General features: G+C 37.3%; 1 protein-coding gene across 1 annotated transcript; it reads right to left on the reverse strand.

Annotated features, from left to right (window-relative positions):
• Positions 1–5,231: 5,231 nt before the first annotated feature.
• LOC113329790 (protein terminal ear1-like) lies at positions 5,232–6,981 on the reverse strand. The gene is made up of 4 exons (XM_026576620.1): positions 6,846–6,981; positions 5,849–5,968; positions 5,611–5,752; positions 5,232–5,416 (listed from the first exon to the last, which is right to left on the reverse strand). Exons 1-4 carry the CDS (start codon positions 6,953–6,955, stop codon positions 5,255–5,257), a joined length of 534 nt encoding a protein of 177 aa, XP_026432405.1. The 5' UTR covers positions 6,956–6,981; the 3' UTR covers positions 5,232–5,254.
• Positions 6,982–20,247: the final 13,266 nt, after the last annotated feature.

Below are 20,247 nucleotides of genomic sequence, written 5' to 3' on the forward strand. Positions count from 1 at the left end.
CTGAAGAGTGGTGAAAAGCCGGAAGAAATTACGCAAGGAAGCCGCAAAGAATGGTGCGCACAAGACCAAAAAGCTAGGAATGGGCTCAAGAAGGAAGAATTGTTCTTAAAGAAGATATGGGCTTGGCATACCCAAGGTCCAAAACCCTTACCCAAACCCATTTTCTATATCCATACCCGCCTCCATTCTCAGCCGTTAGATTGGATCCATCTCATCATCCAATGGTCGCTTCTTCATCGTGCATCAAAATCTGAAGTCCCTGCAAAACACCATAGTACCTAAATTCCAAGCCTTCAGATTAGATCACATTTAGATCCTACGGTCGCTTCTTTGCCTTCTCATCAAATCTCGATACTTCCGCTTAACACTACAGCACCTAACCTCGATCTTCGCCGTTAACTTTGTTGTATTTCACAATCCAACGGTTGAAGTGATTCATCTCTCATACCACCGTTAGATCTACCAACCATCTTCACATCCAACGCGTCTCCTCGCTAGACATCAAAGTTTGATGAACCCGCTCAACACCTTAGCCATCGAACCCATCGACCTCAAGCCAAACACCCTCTTCTTCCCAAATCATTTTCTTTCTTTCTTCTTCTCCTACACCCGACAGTTGCAGAGCTGCAACTGCAACACCATGTACGCCACCACCATCTCTTCCATCACCACCTCGAGCTTCACCATCATCCAGCTCCCTAGTATTTCCTTTTCTTGTTCTTAGCATCAACCCTAGGTGCTACAGATAAGAAAGAGAAAAGCTAGGGCATCAGTAGACGCAATTGGGAGCTGTGGAGCTGAGGAGGAGCAGAGGGAACATCAACAGGGCATGGGTCGAGCTTAATTCAGAAAATTGGTGAGAGAATTTGATTTTCCCCAAAATTTTAGGGTTTCGAATTAGGGTTTGTATTTTTTGTTGTAAACTATAAATAGGAACTGATGTGTAGAGAGAAAACTGTTCTTGGTTAGCCGAGATACCCCCTAATTGGGTTAATTTCAGTTTAATTCCAATGTCAATTTACTGTTAATTTAGGGTTCTTTAATCTTTAATTTGCAATTTCAATGTCCTCTTAATTTCAGTTTTATCATGTGTTAGTTTCAATTGCTAGGGTCTTAAGGAAGCCTTAACTTGCTATCATGTCTGATGTGAATATGCATTCTTGAATGTTAAAAATGTTTAGGAGATAATCACTTTGGCATGTCTGCAAATTGCTCTCACAGTGGATGCCATGTATCCACTGTAGTTAGAATATCTCTATGTGGACATAGCCACCAATCATGCTAAACCAGACCATGTTGAGCCTTAGACTAGTTATACTTAGCCAGATAACTAGTGCTTTGGAGCAATGTCTTATTGGGGATGATTTCTCTAGTGGAGAAACTTCTTAGACATAGGGCAAACCACATCTTAACCCATGTCATCACAAGAACAAGAATGTAGTCATTGAATACATGGTGTAGGTTAGTGGTGGAATTAGTGATCCTAACTCCCTTCATCTGCTTTGTTTGCTTTCACCACTGCTCACCCACTGCCTATGACCTTTGGTCACTGTCACTGTTTTTGTTACATTGCCTTATTTCTTTCTGCTTTGCTCACTCATCATCTTCACTGCCCTGTTCACTGCCTCTTGGCTTTGCTTTTCTCTTTACTGCCTTCTCATTTTTCTCACTGCACTGTCACTGCCATTTAGCTTAGGAATCTTCATGAACACACCCAAGTCCCTGTGGACAAACCCTTTCTTACTCCACCTATCTACAACAACCCTGTATACTTGCAGGTGAAGTTGTAGGTTCTTTTAAAACCACACCAAGTGTTGAAGGCGCTTTTGCTGAAATAACAAGAGCATGGGAATCACATAAATAACATCAAATAAGGCAATAAAAAAGATCAATTTCATCAAAACTCATAAAGAAGAAAAAAGAAAACTAACCTTGATGGATCCATGGAAAACAATAGCAGGGAGATTGTTTCGAAGAAAATTACGAACTATGAAGATCTGCAGAAGAAATAGTATGAAGATGAAGAAGAACTTAAAAAGATTGAAGAAGAAAGAAGAAAAGTTACAATAATGGAATTTGCAGAAGAACGATGAAGTTGCAGAGAAAATAAAAAGAAAGAAAAAGAGAGTGAGAAGGAATATATATAGAGGGAATTTCTCCTCGAGAAAGTAAACACGATTAATATGGAAAGATATAAGCAACGGTTTTTAATACGGAAAGATATATAGAGGGAATTTCTCCTCGAGAAAGTAAACACGATTAAAAAGCAACTGTTACAAAAGACGTGTCGAGAAATAGATGGAAGAAAGAATACGTGTGATAAATGCAGAATATGAAGAGGAGAACAGCTGCGACATTTCTCACATCATTATCTACTTCGCAAAAAAAATATGAGAAGAGGCAAGATGTAGGATCAGAATCTCGCAACGACAATATTTCAGCGAAATTATCAACAACACAATACAACAGCGTCGCAGAAAAATTTCAGGAAGAATATAATAAATGACGTCAGCTAAGATCACGAGAAAGATGTGATAGTCATGCGAAAATTAGAGAGCTTGCGAAATTAATATTTGTAAAGTTGTGAGAATGTCGCAGATCATACCCGAAAATAAAGGACAGATTAGCTGTCATCCACTATGTATTTCCCTATAAATAGTCGTTCAAGTTGTAAAGAAAAGAGAAAGATCTTTTTTGAGTAAGAAATAAGTAAATAGGAGAGAGAAAGTCTAGAGCAGAGATCATTCTTGATTTCTTTATCTTTTCTTGTAAGAACATTCAAAGATTGATCAATAAAATTAAGAGTGTAAACCTAAAAATGAGTTGATTAATAATGAAATCATATGAGGGGTGTAGTGTAGGATTTCCTGCAACTACAATTTCATCTCAAAAAATATAGTTCAATATCAGATGTTCATTCTTCTTCTTCTCTGAGTTATGAACATCATCTCTTCCTACTGATTGTTTCACCATCAACACACGACACCTGATCAATTGATCTTTCCTGTAATTACATCACCACCACAAACCCATCTTCGATTTCCTCCATTGCGTTACACCATCACAGGAAATCAACCAACACAGCTTCATCTTATCTCAAGCTGCTACCACCATCAACTCGGCACTAATCTCAATAACATGCAGTACCCATTCTTCAATCATCTCAGATCCCCCAATTTCCATCCATATTTGTTATAATCATTTACAATTCTCGAGCAGCTATTGTTCTTCTTCTTCAATTTGTTATAATCATCTGGAAATAGACCAAAAGTTCGCATCTGTCCGTACCATTAAGATCAATTAGTCAAACTCAAACCCCAAATTTGGATGAAATCAAACATCAAGAAATCATAACCCTAATCAAAACTCTATTTCAGCAATTTAAGATAAATAAACAAAAACCCCTAATCAAAAACCCTAATTCATCAACTCAACATTAAGAAATAGAAACCTTTACCAAAATAAAATAAAATCCCTAAACACAGTTTCATCACGATCTTAATTTCAATTTTATTGAAATAATTGAAGAAGGAGATGTTGATGATGGTGGTGGCGGTGATGGTGGTGGTGAAGAAAAATGTGGCAGTGATGATGAATCTAATAGAGAATCAGCGATGGAGAAGAAAGAACAATGATTTTTCTGTTCTTCAGTTTTGAGAAAGAGAATAAGAAAGAATAGTCGATTCTCTAACTCAGTAACTCGATAGATAAATGATGTGAATACCTAAAATCGACGGACGCGATAACTTCTAATTAACAGATCTACGACTAATACACACCGGTCCTTATGGTCCGGTTCTAGTCCGGTCCCTCCCCAAAACCGGTCCCTGTACCTGGTCTATCCCGGTTCTCAAAATGCAGTACCGGTCCCTGTATCGGCTATACCGGTTTCGGTACGGTTCCGGTCCGGGTTTCCGGTTCCAGTCCGGTACATGTATTCTTAACCGGTTCTTGTGCAGCCCTAGGTGCGGGACAACATTGCTCAAAGAATAATAAGAAGAAAACATTATGGAACTCATTTTTTTTTTTTTTTCACCAGAAGACATTTTCTCTCCATCTCATCTACACTACTACACTCTACACAATTCTATTATCCCAGAGGACCCAGACTACCCAACCCTTCTTCGACTCTCCATGCTTTCATTTTATTATCGTAAATCCTTCTCTAGTATCTTTTTCTTTCTCTCTCTAGTCTCTACAGTTTACTGACTACCGTCTTTCAGTTCTCACTCCACTTTCTCATTTCTTTCTCTCATGATTGCATTTGCATTAACTGCTTAAAACAGTTCCGCAATTTCTGCATTCCAAATTATTATCCTGTTCCAAAAACCCGCTTATTCAATGAATCAATACCCCTTCAAATATATATATTTTTTAAAAATTCAATTGGAAATTTTGAGTCTAAAATTGACGTAGAATTGTCTCATTTGTGTGTTAAAAAGGCCCAGAAATCAGCTTTAAATCATCCATTGTCGAAATTCATGGGACAAAACTAATAATGTTGGTGATAAGATTTCTTAACCTCAAACCCTTCCATAATCACATGTAAAACTAATAATTTTGGTGAAAAAACAAAACCAGGTTAACCTGAAATTACACAAATTCTTACAACATAAGCCTAAGCATTCGGGCTGCGAAACTGCTTCTCCTCTACCAGTAGATAGGGGCCGCTTTTACACCCCCATGTGTCGTATATCCACCACAAATTCCATCCTCACCCTACCCACCAGGAAAAATAGGGGATCCGTTTTAAAATTGAGCCACTACAAAATTGACACATAGTGGTGTATTTTTTACACCCGTAGATAAGAAGCATTTTCGGGTCGAAGCTGTTAAACATGACAGCATACTACGTACTTACTCTAGAACTAAAGAAAAGAGTACAAGATATATATAGATGATTGATGGGTTGAGGTTGAACATACAACCTGTACACAAACAGTACAGTCAGGTGGCAAGGTCCAACCTCCCCTATATTCCATCTTCATATCCATAATTTGAGTACCCCCCACAAAAATGGAACTACTATTACAGCAACAAACTTCAACTGGAAGTGTCACTATGCTGTTGAGGTACCAACCATACCAGATAACAAACCTAACTATATAAACTAACTCAAACACGAAGGACAGAAGTAAACCACAAGCATCACAATTCACAACCCCACCACAGTTCCATACGGCCATACCCCCCAACCTTTTTGATAGAAGTCGAACAAACTTTTGCTCCTCTTATAGCCTTGTACCATCAATTATCATTTTGATGGATGTCGTTGGCCACAAAACCTCCCAACTGTGGATTCTTCTACCAATCCACCAGATCCATCACGGTAAGGACTGAAACACCGTGGTAACAGTTCATCCGATTCACACTCAAAATAGCTACTCAGGAAATGTGTTACCAATGCTTCCTTTCCCTGCACAACATTGAGCTATGATGAATGTTTCAAATTTCTTCTATAATCAACCTTTTCAGTTCACGTATCATACCCCAATAACAAGAGAAAGTAATCAAGAGAAACATTAATTAATTAAGGCTGAGGGTTTAAAGTTGTGAACATTTATCAACATTTTTTTTTTGTTTTGCTTTTTCTTCACAGTTCATCATTACCTGATATTTTGCGTCTGTGACTTGACAAATCTTTTTTGATTGAAATACTCCCCACTTGTAGTTGTTCAAGAAAAGGCGTAATCTCTTAGCACCAGTAGAGTTTGTCATATTAACAAAGGCATAGCCCCTGTTAAACCCTCTCCTGCCAAAACAAAAAATTTGTGAAAAGTATTTGATGATGAATTAGAATTTAGAAGATTTGATTGGAAAAAAAAAAGGTAACATTAAATTAACATACTCAAAATCTATTGGGAGGTATAAGAAATCAAAGGCAGACAACTCTTCCGATTGATCTGTTGCTCTCATTTCATTTGCCTCTTTACAATGATCTTCCAGCAGGTTCGTCAACATTTGCCTACTGCAAAAATCAAAAAAGATGAGAAAACCACAATTAGTTCAATTACATATTAGTCCATCACTGACCACTTGTACTGGTCAATCTTAATCTTTCTCCCCCATTAACAAATACGCCCAAATCCAAACCAAATTTAATATACTACAAAGTACTACTTAAAAAATGAATAACAAAATACAAAGGTCACTTTCTAGATGTCTCCTAGTTCCACAAGCGGTGGACCTAGTTTACATTTTCCAACATTGAAAACATCACCCAGAAAGGCTGTAATCAGTTGGAAAAATCCAAAACAAAGATTGCAGACACACCCAAATCCAAAAAAATCAAATACTATACTATACTAGTTTTACTTCTTTATTCTCCATGTTAAGTCACAATGTCCCAGGGGAATAACCAGATAAATGCAAACCCCAAAGGGAATCAGACTAGTAAACCCTAATTTTGATATCACAAAAATGGAAATCTTTCCATCAGCATCTGTCAAGGAACTGAAACGGTGCAACTTACAGAACAACCAATGGCTAATTATTATGGATATAAAACAGAATGAAAGCAACCCTGCCTTGGGGCATATATTCAATGCAATACCTTTAGTATGCAACACAAAAAATGTTCAGTCATGATGTGTTGATGAATCGGTAAGATCAGTTGACAACAAAACAAAAGTACTACATTGAGTGAAACAATTTGGAAAACACTATGGTCAATCTGAAAAGCCTCTGTTATCAGAAACAAGAACCCAAAACAAGCAACCAAAAGAAACAGCAATGAACTAGCTAGACAAGAGAACAAACAACCATTCAGAAGTGAAACTATCAAATTAATGTGATGAACAGAGATATGAATTTCAAAATTTGAAAGATAGAGAGAGGGATCATACGTATACTTGCTGGGAATATTACGAATCATTAGAGTTGTATTGTTGTCAATTTGATCATTAGCATCACTCGTTTCCTCAACAGTTTTCTTGGAGGGTAAAAGCATTTTCATGATTTTATCATGATCAACAGTACTAATCCTACCAGTTTCACCGCTTACTGCAGACTTAGGTTTCCAAATCATCAACCTCTTCTGGTTGGATCGAAAATAAGATTGTCTATGATGATGCTGATGCTGATGAGATCCTCCGAGGCGTGGTGGTATATTCTTCTTCTTCTTTGCCTTCACAAGAAAATCATTTGCCTGGTGAGGGTTTTCAAGTTTTTCTTCAAGAACAATATTTTTATCTTTCTCTTCTGCAGCTACAGAAGTTGAGCCATACGAATGATGATCAGTCGACATCTGAAATCTAGATGTATGTGAAAATGGTTGAGATGAAGATGGATATTGATTAACACTCTCAAACCAACCTGGACCAAGGGATGATTTGTAGTAGTCAGGGAACTTAGGCGGTGCACATGTGGCAGTACTAGTACTAAAAACAGGGATAGCAGAAGGAAAACTGCAAGTGGTGATGGCGGTAGGAGGAGGAGCAGAATAAGTTTTGTAGTATGGTAATGGAAGAGGCGGATAATAATATGGAGATCTAGGGGTATATGGAATATGGTGATGATAAGGTGGAGGAAGGAGATAGTTAGGGATGAACATTTGCGCTCCAGGGTTTAATGAATATGTCGCCATTAACACACAGCTTGATTTGAGCTCCGTAGAACGAAGGTTTAATGGGTGAGCAATGGAGATGGGAGAACAGACAGAGGAATAAGAAGGCGGTGAAGGCTTTGTTAAATGGGTTCGATGCTATTTAATGGATGGAGGATGGAGAATGTATCTTTCTTCTATCTCTCTGCAACACAGAGTTTGCTTTTTCCTACACTCGGTCTAAGAAAGAGAGAAAAATATTTCAGGACTAAAATACCCTACATTTTGATACCATATTTCCAACAATACGTGGCCACGATCTAAGCCCTCAATTAAAAATTGTGGATCCCAAGTAAGAGCTATTGCCTATCATTGCCGTTGAATGTTCCCGTCTCTTTACTCGTTGCATTAAATGTGTGTACCTTTGCAAACATTTATTTAAGTCTCTGCGTCATCGATTGGGTCCTATTGTCAAACTATGGAAGATTTTGGTTACTGTGGTTTACTGCAACTTGTTTGTTTAGATACGCTCTAGAGATCCTCCAAAATCACTGAACATTTCTACACTGTACTACTAGACCTTGGAATTCTATGCTTCAGAAAAATCTTGATTATAACAAGTGAAATCTGATATGATATCCAATTCTAAAACAAAACATGATTTGGGATAAGGTGACCACTGGTCAAGATTTGTGTCCGGCCACAGAAAGCTTTCTGGCTGTGAAGCATTTCATTCCTTTTTATCGCTCTTTTTCTTCTGGCAATGTTTAACGACATAATTTTGTGTATAAACATCTTAATTATGTAGCGAAAATGGAACGGGAGTAGAATCCTTTTACTTGTGGAAGGTGGTTAAAGCATTGTCCTTGGTGAACTAGCCAAATAATGTTGGAATGGTTATTTTGCATCTTACTTATAATGTTGAGGCGGTCATGCAACTATAACCTTTGGTAAAAAAAAATGTCGATATAGTTCTTTAAGACCAAACGTAAAATAATGTTAGAATGTCCTCTTTCTTAACTGAGCGCTCTTCCAAGAGTATCATGGGAATATTTGTCACAGCCTAAACATCCCGATAACAGTGTAAATTAGGTTTTTCAGGGCCACTGGTGGCTGGGAATTGTCAGCTCGATGACTGGGTTTCGCTTTAGGAAGCAAACGAGTATTTCCGATATCAGGACAGAAAGTATAAATGAACCGAGAGAAAAACTATCCAAAAAAAACCGCCTCACACAACCCATCCCCTGCACGTCTTCTGAGGGACTGGGTCCACTGGGACCCACAAAAAAAAAAAAAAAAAAACTGTGGGAGGCATTTTAACCTAGTTTTTTTTTTTTGGAACATTATTCAAATATCCTTACTATAGGGCCCCTTCCAAAATACCCTTATCATCTTTTACAAATACCCCTAGGCTTGAAAAAGCCCAAACCCGAATTGTAAGATTACTAAACACCGTTCAATAAATACAAATAACCATTGCAGAGGATTAAAGCGCCGACTATTTCTCATTTTCATTCCATTTCCTCTCTCTCTCTCTCTCTCTCACAGTTTCAGACGAAGAAACGAAAAAAAAAAAACTGAAATCACCACTGAAAAATTCGAAAAATTAACTCAAATCCGAAAGAAACTTAGTAGATCTGAAGTGTTCAAGAAATTCAACTGAAAACAGAAGAAAAAATCGATTTCATTAGGTTTCAGAGATGCAGTGAGCAACAACAACAAAAAAAATCGAGGGTAATACATAGATTTTGTGTTTCGATTCAGTTTAATCATCATATGAATTTGATTTTTTAGGGTTTCGGAAACGAAATTGTTCAAAAAAATTATTGAAAAAATCGATTTATATTTTCTCAATTACTGATTCATACTAATTTGCTTCGATTTCATGTTGCATGTGATGAAAAATCAACTAAACGACTGATTTTGTTACTGATAAAGAAGGAGCAGTCCTCCAGTTTGAATTAAGAAAAGTAAAACAAACTTTTATCATCGATTTTGATTGTCTGATTCTGATTATTAGTCTATTTTTTTTCTGATTCAATGAACAGAAGTTATTTAGGTTGTTGAAGTTATTTTGATTCAAAAGTTATTTTGAATCAGTTAGGGTTTTGAATTAGCAGTTGTTGATTCAGTTATTGAAGCTTAACTGTTTCATATATGATTTCTGCCTCTTGTATGAGGGTTTGATGGTTTGTGTGAGTGTTTGGTTTTAATCTGTAAGTTTTTGGACTTCAACTGCACAATAAGTGTCACAAAACATGTTATTTTTCGATTCTCTGGCTCTAGACATCGATACAATTTGTGCCTTTTACCAGATTCGGAAGCAACTAGAGTTGGTTGACTACATTTCTAGAGGGAACTTGATGAAGTTGCTCCCAAATGTGGAAACAACTTTTGCTAGTTTCTCTCAACTTTTACTTTGTTCTATTTCATAGTTACTTTATTTCATTATGTTGAATTAGAACTGTAGTTTATTTTGAATCTACGCATAATGGTTCTAATGGAGTGTATGTAAACATCATCATATCTCTTGCAAAACATTGTATAGGAAAAGGTATTTTACTACAGATTTTGGAGAAACAACCTGTACTAGTTGTCTTCGTACAATCTTTTTGTAATTGTGCTTTCTTCAATGCTTTTATAGAATCATACTGATCATGCTTTGGCATTCGTACAATCTAGTAAATTAGGTTACTTTGTATGCTTTAATAATTGTCATCAACAAAACATAGAACACATGTGAAAAATATTTGGTATCTGCTTTGATATCCAGGGTGCAACACCATTCTCTCTAAGAGTGCACGAGTGTGTTATTTTCTGGCTCCAGACTTTAAGACAACGTGCCAGTTGCTCTCAGATTCAGAAGCAACTATAGTTAGTTGACTCCATTACTAGAGGCTCCTTGTGCTAGAGTTAGTTGGTCCCAGATATGGAACCAACTTTTGCTAGTTTATATCATATTTGAAAGCAACTTTTGCTAGTTTATCTCAATACCTATTGTGGTTTGATGCTAACTATTTGTATTATCTAAACAGAACTAGGAAAAAATGACGAGAGTATCACCAAGACTGAGAGCCAAAGCAACCAACACTTCAGATAACGCTCCTAGAAACGAAGCAGCAAAATTTGTTGATCAAGTTGACGACAAAAAAGGTAATAATGCTAGTACCATACAAATTCGTGAAGAAGGACTATGAAAAGTTTGCAACTCGATGAAGCACAATATAGCCCAGACAACAAATTCGTGCCTTGACAAAGCCTCTAAGTAAAGTTCTTAATAATATGGGACACAGAGACAAAGATGGTGCACTGATAGTTGAAACATTGAAGATTATTGCAGTGGTTCAACAAGAAATATACCCATACTGAGCAATTTTTGTTTGCTGGTTTATGAAAACGTTGGTGAAATACTAGTTGTTCGAACTTCTAACAGTAGGAGAAACATATGCTTACATTGAAAAGTTCAACAATAAGAGGGTGAAGTTGGCGTTCCGTATATTAAAGGAAACAGATGAATGGAAGCAGCATCAGAAAGGAATGTCTATCGGTCCGTTGGTAATACACTCCCAATAGGACTAATTGAAAAGGAAAACTTGTTAGTATTATCTGATTGAACTAAATTTGTTAGTATTTATCAAATTGAACTACATTTCATTTGTTAGTATTATCTGATTGAACTTGTTAGTATTATTGGTTGTAAACATTAGGTTGTTATTATCAAATTAAAGTAGACTTCTTAATTACTATTTGATAGACGCATTTTTGTGTCTAATTTGTCCTCAATGTCCGTATTGTTGGAACTCTATTTTTGTACTAATATTGTGTTTTTATGTATTTTTAGGAAATAAACATTTTTGGAAAATTCGGCCCGAAAAGTTACCCGGGGCACCCTTGAAGGACAATTGTTATCCGGACTCTCACTATCGGTTAAGGGGCACCTCAGTGGACACCTGCTATTCGCACCCCAGTTCAGGATAGGGGGACACCCTTTTCTTCTTAGTTTGAAAACTGTTTTTTTGGCGGGAAATGAAATTCTCAACTGGCAGAAGTTTGATCACAAAAATGAAGGGGTTACGGGTCGATTCAATGGCTGAAATTTGATAGAGAGATGTGATATAGGTTAAGGAACACATTTTGGGCAGTGGGTTCGATCGGAATTGGCTGGAAAACGCGTGATGATTCACACACCTAAAACAGATCACGTGTACTGTAACACGAGCAAAATTGAAGTTCTTGTGTGCATGGAAGAGTTATACTAGCGTTGAAAGAGTGCTGAGACGTGTAGAAGGCTAACTAGAGCATGCAGGATCAAATCTAACGTGTGTAGAAGCCAAAAATGGAAATTATTGTTAAATATGGGCAGCGAGCAATGACAAGATTAATGGGAGATTATACAGTGTTATGGTCGGATATTTTTGTTCTAAAACACTATAAATACAAGGCTAAAGAGTTTAGCAAGTTTGGGGAGTCTTTGGGGAAAGTTTAGGAGTCGAGAGAATCAAAACAAAATCACGCAGAGAAGAGAAGAGTTCTGCTGGTGTAGTTGAAGACGAAGAACAAAATACGCTCCAGGAAAGTCGTTGAAAGGTGTCGCTTAACTGCGACAATTTCCAATTCCTTTCCCGCGACTTAGAAACAGTGCTTACAGCACTTCATTTGTATCTTTCTTCCCTGACGCTTCATGTGTGTCGCAAAGTACGGTCGAATATTTATATTTTTGACATTTCTCTTCATTGTAATCAACTTTTGAGCATCAATGAAATATTTTGAGAGGTTTTTCATCATGAGTAGCTAAACCCAATCCCAGGGGTGACGGAGGAAGCCTTTCTCGCAATATTTATGTGGTAATTTTTATTTGATTAATTTTTGCAATATTTATATATGATTAATTGCATTGAAAATAAATGATTTAAATGATTTTTATTAATCAAATATATTTTCTCTTGATAATACATGCTTAGTTTTATACTCTTGATGTATTATGCTTGCGATTAATCTTTGATATTTTGAGAATCAGCTTTTGGCAATAGTTAGAATCAAAACAATTATTAAATTTGCATAATAAAAAATAAATAAAACTACATAAATATTGTTGAATGGTGGAATCATCACCCCTATTTTCTCCATAAAATTTATATCACTTGTTAATTGAATTTTCTACATTTCTAAATTATTTAAATCTAAAAAAAAATATTCCCTTCACAAGTTCGAAAAGAACCCCTTTTACCACAATCTACAACAACTTTTGAAAATACATCAAAAATTTTGGCGCCGCCGACGTGGATCTGTGCTTAGGTAGAATTTTTTTTTTTAGGTTTATTATTTTTTTTCCTTTTTACGTTTCTTTTTGTCTTTGATTTGCAGGTTCGAAGTGGAGTACTAAGGACCTTGGAAGGAAAAGGTTAAAGCGAAAGGAGCGAAAGAGGAATTTTTTTTTTTGTTTTATATATAGAAAAGAGAGAAAAGAAAAAGAGAGATTTTTATATTTTTTTTTAGGTTATTTTTCTTTTTCTTTTGCACTTTACTTTATTTGGACTTTGGACGGAAGGGTAGTTAAATACAAACTGTGTGCAGGGAAGGACGGTGATTACAATATCACCTCGGCCCCTCGGGTTCGCACACGGCATAGGAGTCGTGGCCCGAGTCGACGACAACGGTTCATCCCCCGTCTGGTACGGGAGTTAAGTCCAATCGAAACACTCGCGAATCCCCTGCAAGCGAGTTACTGTACTCCTTAAGGTGCTAATTGTTTGAGGACGAACCAGACTTTTTTTATTTTCCTAGTAAAGAGCAAGGCCTGGCCTAAACAAGATAAGGGTTCAGATTTCATCACCGCTCCCTTCTTGCCCGCTTTAGGAGAACAAAACCTAACGCGAACCCAAGCTTTAAAATCTGATTAGAAAGAGACCTATAGGATATCGAGCTTGTTAGGAAAAATTTTCGAAGGATATTGGTTATTCTTTTAGCATACTTAGAAGTTCATGACGGTTTCTGTGAGTTGAATGCGTGACTGCGCCGCCTTATACTGCGGTGAGGCCTTGGGTATCAAAGCTCCACTAAGCTTCCCTCGCATCGATTCAACTTACTTTGACTCGGATTGATTCCAGAGGGGTTTGCTTAAATTGTAACGAATTCCCTTTCGAGATATAGAAGCTAGTCTAGAAACAATCTAAGTGAGCCATCATGCTTGTTATTTGCTAGAAATCTCTAGGTTTGCTGTGGTAAAGTCGAGTCAGCCTGCTGTGTGATTGTTAGAACCTTCCTGTTAGGGTTTTTATTTCTTTTTGATTTTTTTTAGTGTATGCCCGATTTTGTTAATATGGCTTGGAAAAGAGATACTCTAGGTCGATTGATTAGCGAAAAACCTAGTAGTTCTTCTGATTTAAGCAGGGAGCTCGAAGATTGTTCTTTTGAGAGCCCTGTTTTTGGAAACTTCAATTTTGAGAATTTATCTCTAAGTGACAAAAGTACCCCTAGTACTCCAGTTGTGCCAACGATGGCAACTTTGAAAGATTACATGTTCCCAACTAGGACCAACCGAGCTTCGTGCAATAATTTCCAGCCACTACGGCTAATTTCGAGATAAAACCTAGTACTCTCCAGATGTCCCTATATTCTTAGGAAAAGATGATGAGAACCCTTATTTCCATATTAGGGACTTTGAGGAAATTTGTGGGACAATTAGAATAAAAGACCTTACTGATGAAGTCTTGAAACTTAAGATGTTTCCCTTTTCCTTGAGAGATAAAGCCAAGACCTGGCTGAACAACCTACCATCTGAATCCATAGAAACATGGCAGGAACTTATCGCTGCCTTCTATATGAAGTTCTACCCTAAGCATAAAACTGCAACTGTTAGGCAGAAAATTAGTGCTAGTGTGCAACAAGAGGGAGAATCTCTTTATAGATTTTTAGAGAGATTCAATGATCTCCTATCTCAGTGTCCTCATCATGGATTTGATAAGATGAAACTAGTACAAATTATTTATGATGGTTTAGACTATTCGACCAAAGCCATGGTTGAGTCTATGTGCGCTGGTGAGTTCACTAGTAAAAATGCTGATGATGCTTTTACCTTCTTAGAAGTTATCGCTGAAAAATCCCAACAATGGGAATCTTGTGTTGAACCCCCTAAAAAACTCTTGATCAATAAAAGTAGCACCAATATGGTAGATACGAGTTTTGCATCTGATGCTAAGTTTGTTGCTTTGTCTAGAAGGTTAGAGGCTTTGGAAATGGGTCAGTCTAAAAATAGGTCCCTTGTTGAACCTAATAGATCCTCTCAAGTCTCTAGTTGTGGAATAGAGCCCGATAATTCATTTTGGGAAGGTCAGGTTAGTGAAGAGAAAGCTCATGCTGTCTATAACAATGCTAGGTTTGAGAATCGTCAGAAGTTTGACCCATACTCAGAGACCTACAACCCTGGTTGGAGAAACCATCCTAATTTCTCTTGGTCTAAGGGCCAGAATCAAGGCCAGTCTAGTAATTCTCAGCCTCCCCCAGGTTTTGGTTATACTAAGAACTCTTCAGGACAGACCCAGAACCCATCTGAGAATAAAATAACTAGCTTAGAGGAAACCCTTAGTATATTAAGGAAGAGCCAGGAAATGCTATCACAAAGCCAGGAAATGTTAGTAAAAAGCCAGGGTAATTTTCAAGAGGAAACCAAACAAAATTTTAAGAATAGTGCCCAGTCTTTTGCTAAATTAGAACTTCAAGTCGTCCAAATAGCTAAGTATATTAATGAGAGAGAGGAAGGAAGGTTCCCTAGTCATACTGATCCTAACCCTAGAGGAGAGAAATCTTACAGTCATGTTAACTCTGTTACGACCCTTAGGAGTGGAAGGAGAGTTGATAATAAGGTCGACATACCTGAAAGTGAACATGCTGTAGTTCACCCGTATGAACCAGAGAATGAAGAGACTGATAGAGTCTCTAAAGAGACCAATGAAGGTCATGTTGAGTCTGATTTTGTTCCCAGATCCCCGTTCCCCCAACTGCTAGTTCTGAGTAAGAGGGAGTCCAACTTTAATGATATATTGGAGGTTTTTAAGCAGGTTAATATCAACCTTCCATTATTAGATACAATTAGACAGATTCCCTCTTATGCCAAGTTCCTTAAGGACTTGTGTACGCGAAAGCGTAAGCTCAGTTTCCAGAAGAAAGCCTTCATAGCTAGTCACGTGAGTTCTATTATTCAGAATACCACTAATCCTAAGTATAAAGACCCATGGTCCCCTACCATTGCTTGTACAATAGGTAAGTACCGTGTTGAGAAAGCGTTGCTTGACTTAGGAGCCAGTGTGAACTTATTGCCATACCATGTGTACCTTAAGCTAGGACTTGGTGAGATGAAACCTACACAGATGACAATTCAGTTAGCTGATAGGTCCGTTAAAATTCCTCGTGGTGTGATCGAGGATGTTCTCATAGAGGTCGACAAGTTTATATATCCGGTGGATTTTGTTATCCTAGATACTCAACCTATCCCTGACCCAGAGAACCAAATACCAGTGATTTTAAGTCGCCCGTTTTTAGCTACATCCAATGCGATCATTAACTGTCGAAATGGTATTATGAATTTGTATTTTGGTAATATGACTATTGAGCTGAACATTTTTAATATTAGTAAGCTACCTTTCTGAGCTAGATGACACGTGCATTGAAGAGGTCAACATGATAGGAACCTTAGTTCCGAAGTCTGTACCAAACATCGAATCGGAAGATCCATTAGAGAGTTGTCTAGCCCGTTTTAACATGGATTTCGAAGATGATAGCAACATTGAACAAGTAAATGCTCTGTTGGATTCTATTCCTATGTTAGATACCGATATATGGAAATCTAGGTTTGAACCATTACTAGCTACCGAATCTACCTTAATCCCTTATTTCGAAGAGCCTAAAGATCCTCCTAAGTTGGACCCCAATTATGCATTTGTAGGCCCATCTGAGATTTTTCCTATAACTTCCGATTTGGATAGTGATCATGAGATTAGGCCAGTAACCGTGCTTCAACACAATAAGGAAACTCTAGGGATGACCATAGAGGATATGAAACATATAAGTCCTATAGCTAGTATACCTCAAAAGAATTTAGAGGATGAACCACCTGATTATAACTCAGAGAAAGCAATTGACCTTTTTCAGGAACCGGATAGTCTAGAAATTGGGAATATTGTGACTAGTTTATCTAGAGACACCCAGAACTCTAAGTTTGGCGGTAAAGAGTGTCAATTATCCCCAGTAGAAGTCCCTAACTTGGGACTCAATCCTAGTGCATCTGAGGTATCGCTTGAGTCTATTCAGACTCTACAACCTGATCCGCCTGATACTGTTCAGGAGGAAATCCATATATTAGAAACCCATTTTTCGGATGAATCTATTTTTCAAGACACTCTTATGAATCCCAACTGGAGGCTCTGGATAGATCCGGTTGTCTTGCAAGAAACCTTAGATGAGGATGTGCTCCTTCTGTTCATTTTTCTGAGCCAGTGCAGTTGTCTCATATTGGTGTTAGCTCTATTTGGTATTATGGACCCACAACTTTTTCGGCTATTGGTATATGACTTTGGAAGGTGGAGATCCTTTTTGAGGTATTTGATGTCTGGATGAAGACTTTAAACTTAGCACTTCTTGGGAGGTAACCTAATCTCACGCAACACGGTAATATCTTTCCTCAACCCTTTTTGCTTCAAGTGGTAACAATTTCTCCTCGTTCATGCTGTTAATTTTATCATTGGAAACATTGAGGACAATGTTAGATTTAAGTTTGGGGGTATGGAAAATCTTTTAGTTGCAATAAATAAACTCCAGAGCCTAGAAATTTATGCGTATTCAGGATGGCACTAACTAATCTAAGTGGATGGAAACATCTTGGTTGTAGGAGTTGAGGAACCAATCTGATTAGATGGAAACATCTATAGAGTCTATTCATAAAAGCACAGAGCTCAGGTGTTAGAAAAAACATGATAGTTGCACCATATCTCGTTGAGTCCTTTTCACTTCTATTTTTATTTTGTTTTTAAACTATGTTTCTCTAAGTGATAGGTGGGCCCACGATTCAAGTTGTTACCAATGCTAGGGTGAATTAGAGTGATTGAGATACCATGAAAAAAAAATGGTAGTTACCGAAAAAAATAAAATAAATTGAGACCAGACCATTTGACCATTTGACCAAAAAAAAATGGTAGTTACCAAAAAAAGTCGACCACTGGTACCCTTGTATATGCCAGTTGTGTTGACCTAGAGTTAGGTTGTCGACCACTGGTTCCCTTGTATATGCCAGTGTGTTGATATTAGTCAGACTAGTATCTCAATCCATTAGGATAGGTTCATTTTGGCGGAGGCCTTCAGACAGATATGGGAAACGCCGTTCACTTAGTAAACATCAAAACCATCTATGTTTTTCTATATCCATCTCTTAATCTTTCCATGTGATTAGTTTGACTCCGAATATGATGTCCATAGTGCAACTATCTGAGTAGAGCTTTGTCACTTATATATGAATTTTAGTATGCTTGAGTGCAAACTCGTGTACATCAATTGGAATTTCGCAGCAGGGTACTTCCTCTTGTAGTCAATAAGTATGCCAACCAAGGAGATTGTTTAGTGCCTTCCAAGGTTCGTTGTAGATAGCTAGGGTCTGGAGTAATGGTTTTCTGGGTACACCTCTGGTAAACCCTCCGGAGACAACACTCCGCCACTAGGGCCACCTAGGGGTTCAAATGATTTTCCTTCTAGAATAAATTTGCTCGAGGACTAGCAAATAATAAGTTTGGGGGTATTTGATAGACGCATTTTTGTGTCTAATTTGTCCTCAATGTCCGTATTGTTGGAACTCTATTTTTGTACTAATATTGTGTTTTTATGTATTTTTAGGAAATAAACATTTTTGGAAAATTCGGCCTGAAAAGTTGCCCGGGGCACCCTTGAAGGACAATTGTTATCCGGACTCTCACTATCGGTTAAGGGGCACCTCAGTGGACACCTGCTATTCGCACCCCAGTTCAGGATAGGGGGACACCCTTTTCTTCTTCGTTTGAAAACTGTTTTTTTGGCGGGAAATGAAATTCTCAACTGGCAGAAGTTTGATCACAAAAATGAAGGGGTTACGGGTCGATTCAATTGCTGAAATTTGATAGAGAGATGTGATATAGGTTAAGGAACACATTTTGGGCAGTGGGTTCGATCGGAATTGGCTGGAAAACGCGTGATGATTCACACACCCAAAACAGAGCACGTGTACTGTAACACGAGCAAAATTGAAGTTCTTGTGTGCATGGAGGAGTTCTACTAGCGTTGAAAGAGTGATGAGACGTGTAGAAGGCTAACTAGAGCGTGCAGGATCAAATCTAACGTGTGTAGAAGCCAAAAATGGAAATTATTGTTAAATATGGGAAGCGAGCAATGACGGGATTAATGGGAGATTATACGGTGTTATGGTCGGATATTTTTGTTCTAAAACACTATAAATACAAGGCTAAAGAGTTTATCAAGTTTGGGGAATCTTTGGGGAAAGTTTAGGAGTCGAGAGAATCAAAACAAAATCACGCAGAGAAGAGAAGAGTTCTGCTGGTGTAGTTGAAGACGAAGAACAAAATACGCTCCAGGAAAGTCGTTGAAAGGTGTCGCTTAACTGCGAAAATTTCCAGTTCCTTTCCCGCGACTTAGAAACAGTTCTTACAGCACTTCACTTCTATCGTTCTTCCCTGACGCTTCCTGTGTGTCGCAAAGTACGGTCGAATATTGATTTTTTTGACATTTCTCTTCATTGTAATCAACTTTTGAGCATCAATGAAATATTTTGAGAGGTTTTTCATCATGAGTAGCTAAACCCAACCCCAGGGGTGACGGAGGAAGCCTTTCTCGCAATATTTATGTGGTAATTTTTATTTGATTAATTTTTGCAATATTTATATATGATTAATTGCATTGAAAATAAATGATTTAAATGATTTTTATTAATCAAATATATTTTTTCTTGATAATACATGCTTAGTTTTATACTTTTGATGTATTATGCTTGCGATTAATCTTTGATATTTTGAGAATCTGCTTTTGGCAATTGTTAGAATCAAAACAATTATTAAATTTGTATAATAAAAAATAAATAAAACTACATAAATATTGTTGAATGGTGGAATCATCACCCCTATTTTCTCCATAAAATTTATATCACTTGTTAATTGAATTTTCTACATTTTTAAATTATTTAAATCTAAAAAAAATTTATTCCCTTCACAAGTTCGAAAAGAACCCCTTTTACCACAATCTACAACAACTTTTGAAAATACGTCACTATGGTCTAGTTAAAGTTGGAATGGTTTGATTATTTCCCTTGATTACATTCAGTGTTGCAATATTTTTTTATGGTTGCAGGTATGCATAGGTAAAAAATACAGAGAGACAACTTGTAGAAGTTGTTCCAAAAATGGAAGCAACTTGAACAAGTTGTCTCCATAAAATGTAAGCAACTTGCATAAGTTGTCTCCATAATATGAAAGCAACTTGCAGAAATGGAAGCAACTTGAACAAGTTGTATCCATAAAATATAAGCAACTTGCAGAAGTTGTCTCCATAATATGAAAGAAGTTGTCTATACGGAGAGACAACTCGTAGAAGTTGTTCCAAAAATGGAAGCAACTTGCAGAAGTTGTCTCCATAGTATGAAAACAACTTGCAGAAATGGAAGCAACTTGAACAAG

The sequence above is a fragment of the Papaver somniferum genome, chromosome 1, assembly GCF_003573695.1.
Source record: "Papaver somniferum cultivar HN1 chromosome 1, ASM357369v1, whole genome shotgun sequence".
In the NCBI taxonomy this organism is placed as follows: Eukaryota; Viridiplantae; Streptophyta; class Magnoliopsida; order Ranunculales; family Papaveraceae; genus Papaver; species Papaver somniferum.